Here is a 15,509-nt window from a genome sequence, read left to right as displayed (position 1 = left end):
CTTGACTTGTGCTTTTTACAATATAGGCCTACACTCCAAAAAATGCTGGGTTGTTTCAACGCATGCTTGGGCCAAATATGGACAAACCCAACCGTTTTAAAGCAGAAAATGCATGTTTCAAATAAATAATAATAAAATAAACAGCAGGTAGCTGTATGACCAGGGTTTAGTAGCTTGGGAAGATTCAGGAAAATTCACAGATTAGGCATTTGAGTAATCTTCAGCAGTGTGTCAATGATTATGTGGGCTAATATTTTCAGTATCATAAATGAGTTGGATTTTTTTCCCCCAACCCGATATCATGAGAAAACATAACAATTTTACGCGACATCGTATAAACCCGTACGATTTTTAGACCGTGCGCATGCGCAGCACATGTGTCTAGTCACCTTAGTAACGGTTTGTTGACACAGTATTCAGTGGCGCGATGAGACTGAAACGGCTACACATACGATACTACCCACCAGGTAATATACATGTTTAAAGTTTTATATTGCATAATATTCCCGTCATACAGTTTTATAGAGTACCTGCTTCAATTTGACGCTGGAAACGGTTTGATTGAAAACACGTTTGATTCGCATTTTAAAAAAATAAAGCTTGTTTTGTGCTGTGCAGGAATATTCCTGGACTATGAGAAAGGTGGGGAGCTAAGGACGAAATCTATAGATCTGTTAAACTTGACTCCAGAGTAAGTATGATTATATCAACTACATAAGTTAACATTCTAAGGCGAATAAAACAATAAAAGTTGTTGGCTTATCTGTTAATATTATTTAATTGACCTGAGCTAGCATGAAGTAACAATGAACAGTTGTATTTTTTATTATTGTTTACTAATGCTAACAAAGAACGAAGATGAATAAATACTGTAACAAATTAACATTAACTAGTGAGACCTTATTGTAAAGTGTTACCAGTATAACTGACAAACTATTTATCTGATAAACATCTGTTTTCCTCCTGTAGGACTGATGTGAATGAGTTGCTGTCAGACATTAGAGCAGCTGAACCTCTCATCACCTCATCCTGTGTTGAGCAGGTCAAAGTGTTAATCGGAAAACTACAGGAGAAAATCGGCCAAAAGGATGAACGCAAGTTCTACCTTTTCAGGGTACTAATAAATACTGACCAGACATGCACAAACATATATGGGCCATGCATATTTTATCTACTTTAGATATTATGATTCCAGGCCTGGCTCCAGCTCTGAGATGCAGTGTGGGCGAGTGATATTCCTGTTGGGCCGGAGGCGTTCAGTTAAAGGGTTAGTTCACCCAAAAATGAAATTTCTGTCATTCATTACTCACCCTCATGTCGTTCCACACCCGTAAGACCTTCGTTCATCTTCGGAACACAAATTAAGATATTTTTTGATTAAATCCAAGAGGTTTTTTTTATCCTCAATAGATAGCAACGAAATTACCACATTCAAGGTCCAGAAAAGTAGTAAAGACATCGTTAAAATAGTCAACATGACTACAGTGGTTCAAACTTAATGTTATGAAGCGACAAGAATTGCGACAAGCTCAGTATTGGTCGACGCCTGATCACGTGAGCAGCACGATGCACGCGTGTGATGCTGATGCAGGAGCCGGCCAATAATGAGCCAGCATTTGGACGTAAACACGGAAGTGCTGCAACGAAAACAGCGTAGGAGAATGACAGGGGAGAGATGAATTTGTTGAATAAATTCATTATTTTTGTTTTGTTTTTGCACACAAAAAGTATTCTCGTCGCTTCATGACATTAAGGTTGAACCATGCAGTCACATGGACTATTTTAACTATGTTTTTACTACTTTTCTGGACCTTAAATGTGGTAATTTTATTGCTTTCTATTGAGGATAAAAAATCTCCCGGATTTCATCAAAAATATCTTAATTTGTGTTCCGAAGATGAACAAAGTGTCTTGCGGGTTTGGAACGACATGAGGGAGAGTAATTAATGACAGAAATTTCATTTTTTGGGTGAACTAACCCTTTAACTAGATGCATTTTTGCTAAATTTTTAATACTATTTTATTTTTTCCTCATAACAGATTTTGTAACAATTTTGTCATTTTTGATTTTATAACAAATGGGACAGGTTTAGAAAGGGACTATTAGTACCATCGCTATTACTATTTTTAGAAGCACAAATTACTTGTTTTATTCCTACTCATTTTAGAAAATTTGGTGATTCATTTTTCTTTAATGCTTCAAAAGTAATCTCACATTTAAACTATTACCATTATAAATTTATGGAAAATTATGTTTTTTCATATTAGTTGGGGATTAAAATAGTTCAAAGAACAAATGAAAACTATTTTTTTCCCAGAATGTAATTAAAAATGGAACAAACTCAGTATTATAATTTTAGATCATTTTTTATTAAATTCATTCCAATAATTGAACCAGTTATTTAGCGTTATCCAGCTTGTTATCTGATAGTATGAAAAAATTATCAGAATGAAATTAACAGGTTGTTAACAGTTTTCCAGCTTGTTATTTGATTTTGTGAAAGGAATATCACACCAGTTTTATAATAGGTTGTTATTTGGTGTTGGGCCTTTGTTGATTTTGTCCCATACCACCTCATACCACCATACTTATATATACTAGTAAATAGCCAAATTAAATGCATTTGAATGATTTTCTGAAGACAGCTGCTCTGATTAAGACATCTTATATCGATATTACCCACAAGGTGGCAGCAGAGGGAAAACTGCTGTTTTTGTACATCAAAGGCATAGTAATTATGTATGGAAATTACACAGTCAAGCTTATATATCTGAAATGAATTAATGTGGTTAAGTGCTTCCCCCCCGAGCATTCGTCTTCTCTGTTTTCGTCTACAGGCACTTCAGGCTCACATCTTGCCCCTGACGAATGTAGCCTTCAATAAATCAGGATCGAGGTGAGTTTATCAGCTGAGCTCACATGCCTGCTCCCCCTCCCTCCCTCTAATTCTGCCTCCCTCCTTTACTTTCCGTCTGTTTGCAGTTTTATAACCGGAAGCTATGACAGGACTTGTAAAATATGGGACACCGCATCCGGAGAGGAGCTGCACACTTTGGAGGGTCACAGGAACGTTGTGTACGCCATCGCCTTCAACAACCCTTATGGGTAACAGCACCGTTCCTGCACATTTGATCACTTATCATTCAGGCTTACTCTTAATCTCTTTTTTTCCTGTGGAGTAGAGAAAAGCCCTCTCTGTCTCTCTCTGCAGGGTTAGGGCACTGCAGGGTAACTGGTGTTGTTTTTACAATGGGACCATTTGTCACTTTGAGTAATAACAGGAGCCCTTGTCCTTTTTTCTCTCTCCCTCTCTGCCCTCTTTCTCACTCGCTGTCTCTTGTTTTCTCTCTCAGAGACAAAGTTGCCACAGGCTCCTTTGACAAGACCTGCAAATTGTGGAGTGCTGAAACGGGAAAGTGTTTCTACACGTTTAGAGGGCACACAGCAGAAATCGTACGTCTGCATTCTCACTTCCCACTGCTTAAAACACTGTTTCCTCCCTGCATTCACACTAGTCTCAGCAGTTTGAAGAACAGTTCAGCCAAAAATTATAATTCTGTCATCATTTACTCACCCTCATGTTTTTCCAAATCTGTATGACTTTCTTTCTTCCAGAGATATTTCGCAGAATGTCCTGGCATGAGATACATGTGATGTCATTGACATCAAACCTGGCACGACGTGTCTTGATATATTTCAGTGTTTGTGAAATGAGATTTAAACCATTTAATTGTCAGTCTGTTCCTCCAACAAAGGCTTTGGAAGAATGGTGAATGTGATTTCACCAAGTACTTCTTTGTTGATCCTGGAACAACATCCAATCAACCAATCAGATTTGAGGGACAAGTTTTCAGTTTGTCAAGTTTAGGCTTAAAACCAGGGTTAGGTGCTTCTACATCTGTGTTATTCACCTATCATTTCCCTCTGATTTTAGGGATAAGTTATGGGTAGGGTTAGGTTTAGGGGTAGAGATAGGGTTAAGACAAAATTTTCTGACAGGAATGTTGTTCCAGCATCAACAAAATATGTTAATCCAGGAAGATGTTGCTTGGCAAAATCATGGTGACCTTGGAAGAATATAGGAATATTGCGTATGAGTCATATCGGCTATTTTTATGATGCTTTTGTTTGTTTTTTTGCTGAATGTTGGTAACCAAGCAGGTTCCCATTGACTTCCATTGTATTTTTTTGTTCATACAGTGGAAGCCAAAGGGAACAAAAACTGTTTGGTGACCAACATTCTTCAAAAAATTCCACAGAAGTAAGAAAGTCATAGAGGTTTGGAATGACATGAGAGTAAATGTCTGATCACAGAATTTTCATTTTTGTGTCTGGGATTGATTTTTTACAAGAAAAGCTGTCCCTTAGAAGCAATAATGCATGCTTGAACTAACATGTTTTTTTAAGAACAGACGAAATAAAAGTCATTGATGCATGTGACTGATTCGCTGTTTGTTTGGATGTTCATTGATTTTTGGCTGGTATTTATAATTTCTTTAAAGTATTTTTTAGACAGGACATCTAACAACAACTTTAGGGGGCCTGAACTGGGTTCCAAAAGACAACAGTGTAAATGGAAAGTTATGAGACTAAAGTGGACCAAAATGAGATCCAATCCACTTTCAAGGTCAAGGATGGTGTGAATGCAAAGAGCATGTTTATTATATGTATATATATATATATATTATTATTTTTAACTGAACAAATTGAAATGGCTGGTGAAATTGGGCAAGGCCATTCAACCCATTAGACAACATATCTGACCACCTAGGGTGGGCACCAATTTAAAGGGGTGGTTGATTATGATTTCACTTTTTTAACTTTAGTTAGTGTGTAATGTTGCTGTTTGAACATAAACAACATCTGCAAAGTTACGACGCTCAGAGTTCAATGCAAAGGGAGATTTTTTTTTTTTTTTTTTTTACAGAAATTGCTTTTTAAGGACTACAACAAACATTTTTTTCCCGAGTTGGTGACATCACACACCCCAAATTTACATAAACCCTGCCCCCGGGAACAGGCCAACAAAGGGGGTGAGGCCATGCTGGGCTGCTTTAGAGAAGAGGAAGAGCTGTTGTAGTAGAGTGTTGTTGCCATGATATCATTTTACACCGGACTGCTTCACAAACGAGGGTCAATTCAACGTTGGATTTGCACAAAAGATTAACATGACGGCACATGCTAGTCGATGAGTTGAATCAACTCCACAGCAACTACATAAATTTATCCACTAACCATTCAGAAATGTCCAGTTTCATTCTGAAAGTTGTAACTTCTTCCTGAGTCTCTCCATCAGTGTCTGACTCCGGTTTGAACAATGTAAGGCTGAACACCGTTACTGACAATCCTCATTTTGGCTGCGTGAGATTCTCCAGCTTTGTTGTTGTTGAGCTGTTAAAGCTCTGCCCTCTTCTGGAAAGCGGCTGGGAGCAGCAGATCATTTACATTTAAAGGGACACACGGCGTGTTTTTGCTCACACCCAAATAGGGGCAAATTTGACAAGCTATAATAAATGATCTGTGGGGTATTTTGAGCTGAAACTTCACAGACACATTCTGGGGACACCAGAGACTTATATTACATCTTGTAAAAGGGGCATTATAGGACCCCTTTAAGTATGTTGAACAAACTGTGTCACCTGGGATGCCAAACATGGCAGAACCCTGTTTATGTATATTGTGCTTTTGGAATTTATTAAACACCATTTGTTCGATAAAATGTCTCTAAATTTCTGCGTGTGTCTACTATTAGGTGTGCCTGGCCTTTAACCCTCAGAGTACCCTGGTTGCTACAGGGCAGCATGGACACCACGGCTAAATTATGGGATGTTGAGAGCGGGGAAGAAGTGTCCACATTGGCAGTACGTATTATCCTCTGGTTTTTCTGTTTTATTGTTCATCTTACAAGTTGCCGCCTATCCTCCTTCATCATTTCCCCCTCATCTGCTCTTCTCCTAAGGGATTTTTAATTATTTCTCTGTTAATTCGCAGTGATCTGCAGCGATCAGTGAAAACTCACCCATGCATATGTTTATTAATGAATTTGTCATCAAATCTTTCATTATGGGCATTTATGGGATAATTCAAGCATTCCACATTGTTTAGCTGAACGTGCACATGAATGCAAACAGATGCGTCAGGTGACGCGGTCTGAACCAAATATGTGTAGAAACGTGTGGACGGAGGGAGAGGGATGAGACGGAGCATTTGGAGGTCTTTTCCTCTCCGCAGCACATGGCAGAGCAGTGTGACTGAGTGCTGTGTGTGTGTGTGCTGCGTAATTACCCCTCTTAACTCTCCAATTATTTCTCTATGAATCTAAATTATGAATAGCTCCATGAGTTCTTACCGATGAATTGGGGAAATTAATATGATATTTCTTTGCTGAAGTGAAAAAGGCTGCCTTTCTATTCCTCTCTCCACTCACAGCATTTCTCTATTCAACACTTTCTCAGGGTCACTTCGCTGAGATCATCTCTCTCTCCTTCAACACAACGGGCGATCGGTTGGTCACGGGATCGTTTGACCACACTGCCATTCTGTGGGATGTTCCGTCTGGCAGGTCAGTGTGTACACCACAGTTAATGTTTAATGCTTTAACTTCCTTTCAGACAGCCTAATGGCATTTTTTATTTTGTCTGTCTCTCCCAGGAAAGTTCATGTTCTCACAGGTCACCGTGGAGAGATCAGCTGTGTTCAGTTCAACTGGGACTGTTCCCTCATCGCCACGGCCTCTCTGGATAAAACTTGCAAGGTTTCTGTTTCTCTTCACTCTGTTATTCTCATTCTGTCTCGTAAAAGAGCCTCTTAAATCATGTAGGTCCATTTTTCCCTTATCAACATGACGGTCAAAAAGCAGCTTGAAAGCAAGATGCTAAATCAAATGAATTTGGTTGTTATTAGCTGATATTTTTATAAAACACAACAATTCTGGAACAAGACAAATGGCCTTTTTGAGTTTTGAGTTCTGTTTACATGGTACACGACCATAACTTTTATTACAAAAGATAAAGGAAAATTCGATTTTTCATGATGTGACCCCTTTAATTTTTTTTTTCTTACATGTTGCATTCACTTTCATCTGTCTGAGTAACTTTCTCCCTCTGATTGTCTATTCCTAGAAGTGTGAGAGCTCTTAATTATTTAGCACAGTTGGATGTTTCTGAAAAACAAAGTCATCCTCATTTATACAATGTTTTACAGGTTTTTAAAAGTGTCAGTTTATTTGGTCTGTAGTTAAAGGGGCCCCTTTTCAAAGTCTTGATTTTGTTTTTGGGCTCTACTAGAATAGGTTTTCATGCTTGAATGTTCAAAAAACACATTATTTTTCACATATTTTAGATTACTGCAGCACCTCTCTTCCCAGTCTGTCAGTAACGCTCTGTTTCTGACTCTATGGCGAAATGTGTTCTGATTGGTCGGCTGGATTAATGTGTTGTGATTGGTCAACCGCTTTGAGCGTTTGGGAAATGTCCCACCCCTTTCCATAACTGCGAGTTTCAACACACTACTAGCACAACTCAACCAAGCCCCGCCCCTTTATTTGCATATGCCTTGGGTGGGAATTATTTAAACGAGGAATATTGTGACGTGTTCGTTCTTTAAAGAAAACTCAAGACTACAATTGAGGTGTTTCAGGGAATTCAGAAACATTGCGCACTGATATAGAGAATAACTCCCACTGGAGTGGACTTTTCCCTGCTTAAACAGCAACATTACACAATAAAAAACGTTGAAACTGTAACAAAGCATAATAGGACCCCTTATAAGAATGGGAAAATTCCATTGACAGGAACTATGGGTGGGACACACTGCACCCTTCACAGTACTCACACTTAATGAGTGAGCAGGGCAAAGCGATGCCCGCTCTCTAATGGAATTCACCCAAACGAATATACAGTGTGTTTGTGAGGCTATTTTGGTCATCATGTGGTTTGTGTGTGTTATATAACAGGTTCTGTGTGTGTTTGTGTGTGCAGGTGTGGGACGCAGACAACGGTCAGTGTTTGGCTACTCTCTTAGGTCATAATGATGAGGTGTTGGATGTGTGTTTTAACTACACTGGTCAATTGATCGCTACAGCCTCTGCTGATGGTGAGACACCTCCATCTCCACACTTCACAACCTGACTCAGTCTCACAAAACCTGTCTAGAATATGTGAAATATATCTATATCTATCTATATGTGTGTGTGTGTGTGACTCTAAAATGAAAATAAATGAAAAATTACAGTAATGAGAACTACTTTTTTCTGGGAATGTGTGTACAAAACATCTTAATGGGCCCTTAACAGGTCTTTATACAAAATATATGGGGATTATGGGGTAAGATGTGTCAGTGAGTAAACTGTGGCACCCTTAATCTAGCAGCATAATTTGTGATGTGATTTTATATATATACACACATACACACACACACTCACATATATATATATATATTATACATATGTACACAAAAGCTGTGTCAGTGGCTCAACTTATAAATAATATTACAAAAATATTGTTTCACTATATTCAAATGTTCTGAAAAATTAAACCTTTTTTTCTGGGGGTTTATGAAAAAAGTTAATATGTGCTGTAAAAAGACTTTTTCATTTTTGTTCTTAGGGTAATTTAAAATGTAAATCATTCACGTATTACCATATAATTCCACTTACCACTTACATGACACTGTTTTCTCATTTCAGGTGACAGCAGACATACTGAAATATAATTAGTATTCATTGAGTATTCATTTTACACTTCTCTTTACCTAGAGGATAACTTAAAGTTAAAACTGAAGTAGCGACAGATCTTTTCTTCCTTATTGGGATTATTGAAAAACATCCGCTTTTGTGACCTGGGCATGTTTTCATGACATTTACTCAAAACTGCTCTGGTGTTTGTGTGCAGGTACATCAAGAGTGTTCAGCGCAGAAACGTTCCAGTGTTTATGTCAATTAGAGGGCCATAAAGGAGAGATATCAAAGGTAAGAAATCACATGATCTCCATCCTCACCCTGTCACTCGAGCTTCGGACTCAATAATCCTCTCTGCTTCTCTCATATCTCTTTATTCAGTCTCTTTCTCCATCTGCTAAGGCACTCATTTCCTTCCATTTTTGTCATTTCCTGTTTAGGTCCCTTCCTGTTTATATCCACCTGTTCTGCCCTCTTGCTTTCATCCCAGCATCCTGCCTGTTGTTCGTCATCTTCACAACAATCAGCATATTCATACGGCCGCTTTCTTTCTTATTGCTCTCTTCATCTGCCTGCTCTTCTTTTCTTAGGCCTATCCTTAAACGATCTTGCCATAATATCCTCGCTCCATTCTTTTCCATCCCCCTCCCGATTGTCGTCGTCATCATCATCGCCAGAATATTTCCATTTCCTGTGTAAAGGTGATAACTCAAGTACGCACATACATACTCAGTTCTTCAGTGCTATAATAAAACGCCTGTCATATCAACACGGGTCAAATTGAGTTCAGCTGTCTTTCTCTCCGACTGACACGTTCTTCCTCCTGTTTTTCTCCTGCATGTTGAAATAGGATGTTCTCACATGCAAAACAAAAAGTAATTGTTTCATGATGAAATATGATTAAGAGCCGTCCTGAAGCATTATCATAACAAAAGGCAGAAATATAATTTGCTTCTTATTTTTTCCCTCGCTCTAGGTGTGTTTTAATCCGCAGGGGAGCCGTGTTTTGACGGCAAGCGTGGATAAGACGGCTCGTGTGTGGTGCGTGAACACGGGAGTGTGTTTGCAGGTGCTGGAGGGACATTCTGATGAGATCTTCTCCTGCGCTTTCAACTATGAGGGAGACACCGTCATTACAGGCAATTACACGCACCTGCGTAACACTCACTCACACACACAAAAGTAATCATACGTCAGTAATTTCAAGCCTTGTTGTCAATCTTTCTGCAGGCAGTAAAGACAACACCTGCAGGATCTGGCACTGAGAGAGCGGCTGAACTCTGGATGTTACAGTATTCCTACACCTCTCTGGATTAAGATATCGTGTGTCATCTTGTCACACTTCTGTAGTATTTCTATTCACAAAGAACATGTGGGATGTGTAGAGGATATTTTTGCTGACATTTTCCCCCTCTTAAAGAATATTCTGGGTTAAATACAAGTTAAACTTATTTGTGGTGTGTGTGTATATATATATATATATATATATGGCTCTAAAATAAAAGATAAAAGCTGTGTCAGTGGCTCAACTTGCAGGAATACTATTACAAATGCTGTTAATATTATAAATAATATTACAAAAATATTGTTTCACTATATTCAAATATTCTGACAAATTAAACCGTTTTTTGTCTGTGAAAAAAAGTTAATATGTGCTGTAAAAAGACTTTTTTTTTCATTTCTGTTGTTAGGTTAATTTAAAATGTAAATCATTCATGTATTACCATATAATTCCACTTACCACTTACATTTTCCCCCTCTTAAAGAATATTCTGGGTTAAATACAAGTTAAACTTATTTGTGGTGTATATATATATATATATATATATATATAGTGGCCACAAACAAACAACTCATTCCCTCGTTTTATTCATTTGTTCCCTCGTTTTAGTTAAATTGTGACCACGAATTAAGAATTTGTTCCCTCGTTTTACAAAATCGTGGCCATGTTGTAGTAATGCGTTCTCGTTTAATCAAAACGAAGGAAAAAATTAGTACAACATGGTTACAATTTACTAAAAGGAAGGAACAAATTCGTAATTCATGGGAGTGAATTCTTATTCGTGGCCATGATACATACACTGTAAAAAATTATTGTTGGTTTAACTTAACCCTTGTGTGTCAAAAAAAAAAAAGTTACACATGTCAATAGTGGACAAAAATGTCCATCTCAAAAAACTGTCATAAAAATTTGAAGCTTGGGAGCACAGACTTAAATTTGGTCTCATTTTAAAGAAGACCCTTGGTAGATTATTGTTGAAGTAAAAAAAAGTTTAAAAAGTGAACCAAAAAAAAAGTTATAGTGGTTCAAGTTTATGAAAATGATTTATGAACATTATTTTATATAAAATATATATTTTATGAAATATGTTTAACTCTAAAACTGCTGGAAAATCAAAGCCATAAATCTAAAGAAGTTGTGTTCCAAATTTGTGGTTGACATCTCAAAAAATTAGCATTCAGTAAGATTTTGTTTGGGCGCAGTACCAAATTTTCCCCATTAGATGCCAGCAAAGCTCTACTGGTGCACACAGTGGTTAAATTTGTGATATGCAGTAGAGTTTTTCTCTCTCAAATATTACATGCGCACACACAATTTTTTTTATTACACACACAAACCACACTCTGACATCCATACCAACACACCCACACCTATAGCTGCATAATTTATCCAATTAGCTCTAAAAAAGCAGAAAACAGGAATAAAGCGAGTATTTGCTTTATAGGCCAAACCTGAGTAAATGGCACCATCTGGTAAAAAAAAAGTAAAAATTTAATTTTGAAGCCTTGCAAACAAAATTAAACAGAACACCTTTTAACAAAGATTGCAACATTTTATAGTTAAATGGCCCTGGGATTAAAAATTGCCATTTTAATTTTGTGTACCTAGTGTAAAATAGATTTATTAAAGGAAATGGGGGTGAAATAGTAAAATTCCAATAAAATACACACCTGAGCCAAAAAAAAAAAAAAAAAAAAAAAAACTAAATTGAAAAAGACAAAGGTCTTTTAAGGTCCATAAGGTCACACAAGGGTTAAAAAAGTAAGTTACCTGGTTGCCTTAAAACTTTGAGTTCACTGAAATTAAAAATTTGAGTTAATACAATGAAGGAGATTGGTTTAATAAATAGAAACTCAAAATATTATATTATCTGAACCACATTAATTATCTAAGTTGATTTGACAAAAGAAAAATTTGTGATAACAAATCATGAAAATAATATTTTTACAGTGTAGGCCTATTTGTTTGTCCACATGTCCTGTGCAGGGCTCCATAGTATGCTGTCAAAAATAATTTGACTCATACCTGTTTGTTAAACAAACAAAAAAACATGCTCAGAGAAATGCACTTATAATGGAAGTCTGTGGAAACTCTTTTGCTCTATAGATTTTCAATGTAAGTGCATACTTGTCAACTTAATATTAAGTTAGTTATTCAATATTAAGACTTAGGCCCTACTATAGTAAATGTAAATTATTTTCTGGTGTATTTAACCTGGAATATCTTCTCTTTAGCATGCAAGTCTATTTTTGAGTTAACAACTTGCTGAAAGTGTATGTATAGACTTTATTCACATACGTGTGGCTGTTTTCAAATAAAGACTGTTGACGTCAAAGTCACTGTACGCAAATTTTATTTTGAAAAGATAAATACATTCAGGTATACCGTGACAGACTGGATACAGTTGTGTGCCTTCAACGCTGATATTAAAACACATTACTATTATGTTACTATGCGGAGAAAACCATAATGCCACCAGATTTCACATTTACACGTCAACTTTTACGTGACAAAACTGTACTTGTACTTTAAATATACTCTTTTATGTTCATACTTTTATATTCAAACGTTTACAGTAGTCTGCTGAGACTTTTGGTGCTGTAATCCTGTCTGTCCGCGTGTCTTTGCAATCGTAAAACCGAAAACTTATATTTCCATTTGCAGCCCAAAGGTACAATAGCTCACAATCTAGACTATTTACATCTAGCCAAAATAAAATCTCTTAAATAACACAAATACTAAACATAGAATTCAGTCTCAGAGGTACAATAAAATGACTGAACGTGTTCGCCAATGTAAACTTAAAACAACAAGTGTGGTTGGAATGGGATCTCACTATATTTCACTTTAAATACAACCATTAAAATATCTTTAAATCCCTACCCCAGAGCTCGCACGTCCATTATTCTTGATAAAAAGTCACGTTGTGCATTTGAAACGGTTTGTTGTACAGTAAAAATCCGCAAGCTACAAAACGTCAAGGCTGATCGGTTGGTTTAAACCATGTTCCTCTACGTTGGCCGGTAACTGGTGGATCTAAGTTTGCGTACGCGTAAAGACAGGAACATGCTTAATTTAAAGGGAAAATTCGTCAAATCACAATCTATGCGATATGCGAATGTGCATCTATAGCACATGTTTATGGACAAGGCATTTTTTCCTACAGTTTATCCCATAATTCCTGTTACCTAGCAAGGACATATACAAGTGTGACAGTGATGGAGGTATCGGAATAAAAGTTTGTAGTTTGTGTTGGTTGTAAGCTGTGAATCTTAATGAAGATATCAAATGTGGGATGTGCTGGTGATTAGAGATGGCACGTTCGGTACTAAGGAAGCCTCATGCTAAGGATTGTGGGATTGAGAGCCATGAATGCGTGTGGGCATCTTTGTAAACCTTGCTAACTTTTGATAAACAGAGTTTCACAGCTGAGCTCTAGAAAAACGTGCTGATGTACAGTCATGCCGGTGGTTGTGGATTGGTCTGTTGGATCTATGAGGCTTATGTTTACAGTTGAGAAAGTTGTGGTTGTGATGATGGGATGTTTGTTGGTGTTTTCACACTGGCTCCAGACTATATACGTGCTAGCACAGGACGGATATGTGGCGTCTCCAGCTCCGGGTCTGTAGATGGGTGGCGCTCTAGCGCTTGGTCTTCAGTATCCAGTCAAACAGGCTGGGCACTGGCCGTCCTCTCTGCTCCAGGTCCTGGTGGAGCTGACAGAACTGAGCCACAGCGCTGAACAAGTCACCAACACGCCAAGCCTTCTGACCTGCCAACTGCACCACTCTGTGGAACTGAGAAACAAACACACGCTGTTCAGTTCTTCATGCAGACGACTGCTGAGCCATGATCGTTCTTATCAACGGTCGGTGCAGTTAGGGGCCGTTCACATAGAACGCATTTTTGCATTCCACTGCACTGCTTTTCCGTTGGTTTTCTATGTAAACCCGCTAGATGGATGTGTTTGACTGTTGCGCTCATGATCTTTAAGAATGTGCATGAATCAGTATTCTAAAAATGTGGCAATCAAGTTAAAAGAAGTTCAACTTTTAAGAAATGCATCTCTACACTGGAATCTCGTTTCTGCCATGAAATAAAACATAAAAAAGGCAATTGTGACTTTTTATCTCACAATTCTGACTTTTTTCGTAGAATTGCAAGATATAAACTCACAATTGTGAGTTATAAAGTCAGAATTGCGTCATATAAAGTCTGAATTACGTGATAAACTTGCAATTGCATGTTATAATGTGCAATTATGAGTTTATAATCGTGCAATTCTGACTTTATAAGGCGCAATTGCGAGTTTAAATCTCACAATTCTGAGAAAAAAGCCAGAATTGTGACAAAGTCAGAATTGCATAATAAAAACTTGCAAAATATCTTGCAATTCTGACTTTACATCTCACAATTTTGACTTTATAACTCACAATTCTGACTTTATAACTCACAATTCTGACTTTATAACTCGCAATTCTCACTTTAAATCACACAATTCTGGCTTTTTTCTCAGAATTGTGAGATTTAAACTCATAATTGCACATTATAACATGCAATTGTGAGTTTATCACGCAATTCTGACTTTATAACTCACAATTCTGACTTTATATCTCACAATTTTGACTTTATATCTCACAATTCTGACTTTATAACTTGTAATTCTGACTTTATAACTCACAATTCTGACTTTATAAGTCGCAATTCTGACTATATCACGCAATTCTGACTTTACAACTCGCAATTCTGACTTTATATCACACAATTCTGACTTTATATCTCACAATTCTGACTTTATAAGTCGCAATTCTGACTTTATAACTCAATTCTGACTTTATATCACACAATTCTGACTTTATATCTCACAATTCTGACTTATAACTCAATTCTGACTTATACCTTCTGACTTTATAACTCAATTCTGACTTTATATCACACAATTCTGACTTTATATCACACAATTCTGACTTTATATCTCACAATTCTGACTTTATAAGTCGCAATTCTGACTTTATAACTCAATTCTGACTTTATATCACACAATTCTGACTTTATATCACACAATTCTGACTTTATAACTCACAATTCTGACTTTATATCTCACAATTCTGACTTTATAAGTCGCAATTCTGACTTTATAACTCAATTCTGACTTTATATCACACAATTCTGACTTTATAACTCACAATTCTGACTTTATGATGCAATTCTGACTTTATGACGCAATTCTGACTTTATACCTCAAAATTTTGACTTTATAATTCGCAATTGCAAGTTTAAATCTTGCAATTCTGAAAAAAAAAAAGTCTGAATTATGAGATAATTATTATCGCAATTATTGCCTTTTTTTAAAAGTTGCCTTTTTTATTTTTTATTTAGTGGCGGAAACAAGCTTTCATATTTTAACATTTACACATCACTATTCAACATACATCTAAACGTAACATACATTACACAATTGCCAAAGCTTAGCAGAACAAATGAAAAAAAAAGAAAGAAAAAAAAAAAAAAGGGGTTGGGAATGTAAATGTAAATATTTTATGTAGCTT

The 15,509-nt window shown here is 36.8% G+C and overlaps 2 protein-coding genes across 5 annotated transcripts in view; one reads left to right on the top strand and one right to left on the bottom strand.

Moving 5' to 3' along the window:
• The first annotated feature begins 384 nt into the window (after positions 1 to 384).
• Positions 385 to 11,978, top strand: daw1 (dynein assembly factor with WDR repeat domains 1). The gene is given in 14 exon segments (XM_051870732.1): positions 385 to 467; positions 619 to 691; positions 970 to 1,114; positions 2,839 to 2,897; positions 2,984 to 3,106; positions 3,355 to 3,454; positions 5,754 to 5,795; positions 5,797 to 5,862; positions 6,457 to 6,563; positions 6,653 to 6,755; positions 7,981 to 8,095; positions 8,893 to 8,969; positions 9,655 to 9,817; positions 9,909 to 11,978. Coding segments are annotated over 14 exon segments (1,248 nt in total). The 5' UTR covers positions 385 to 427; the 3' UTR covers positions 9,944 to 11,978.
• A 318-nt stretch (positions 11,979 to 12,296) lies between these two features.
• sphkap (SPHK1 interactor, AKAP domain containing) overlaps positions 12,297 to 15,509 on the bottom strand; it is a 57,007-nt gene continuing 53,794 nt past the window's right edge. For all 4 annotated transcript variants that reach the window (XM_051870731.1, XM_051870728.1, XM_051870729.1 and 1 more), the window contains one exon: positions 12,297 to 13,757. In XM_051870731.1, coding sequence (XP_051726691.1) covers positions 13,708 to 13,757 — 50 coding nt within the window. In that variant the 3' untranslated portion in view covers positions 12,297 to 13,707. The remainder of the gene's footprint in view (positions 13,758 to 15,509) is intronic.

The sequence above is a fragment of the Ctenopharyngodon idella genome, chromosome 18, assembly GCF_019924925.1.
Source record: "Ctenopharyngodon idella isolate HZGC_01 chromosome 18, HZGC01, whole genome shotgun sequence".
NCBI lineage: Eukaryota > Metazoa > Chordata > Actinopteri > Cypriniformes > Xenocyprididae > Ctenopharyngodon > Ctenopharyngodon idella.
Note: the sequence above shows the minus strand (reverse complement) of the source record. Positions and strands in the feature narration are given on the sequence as shown.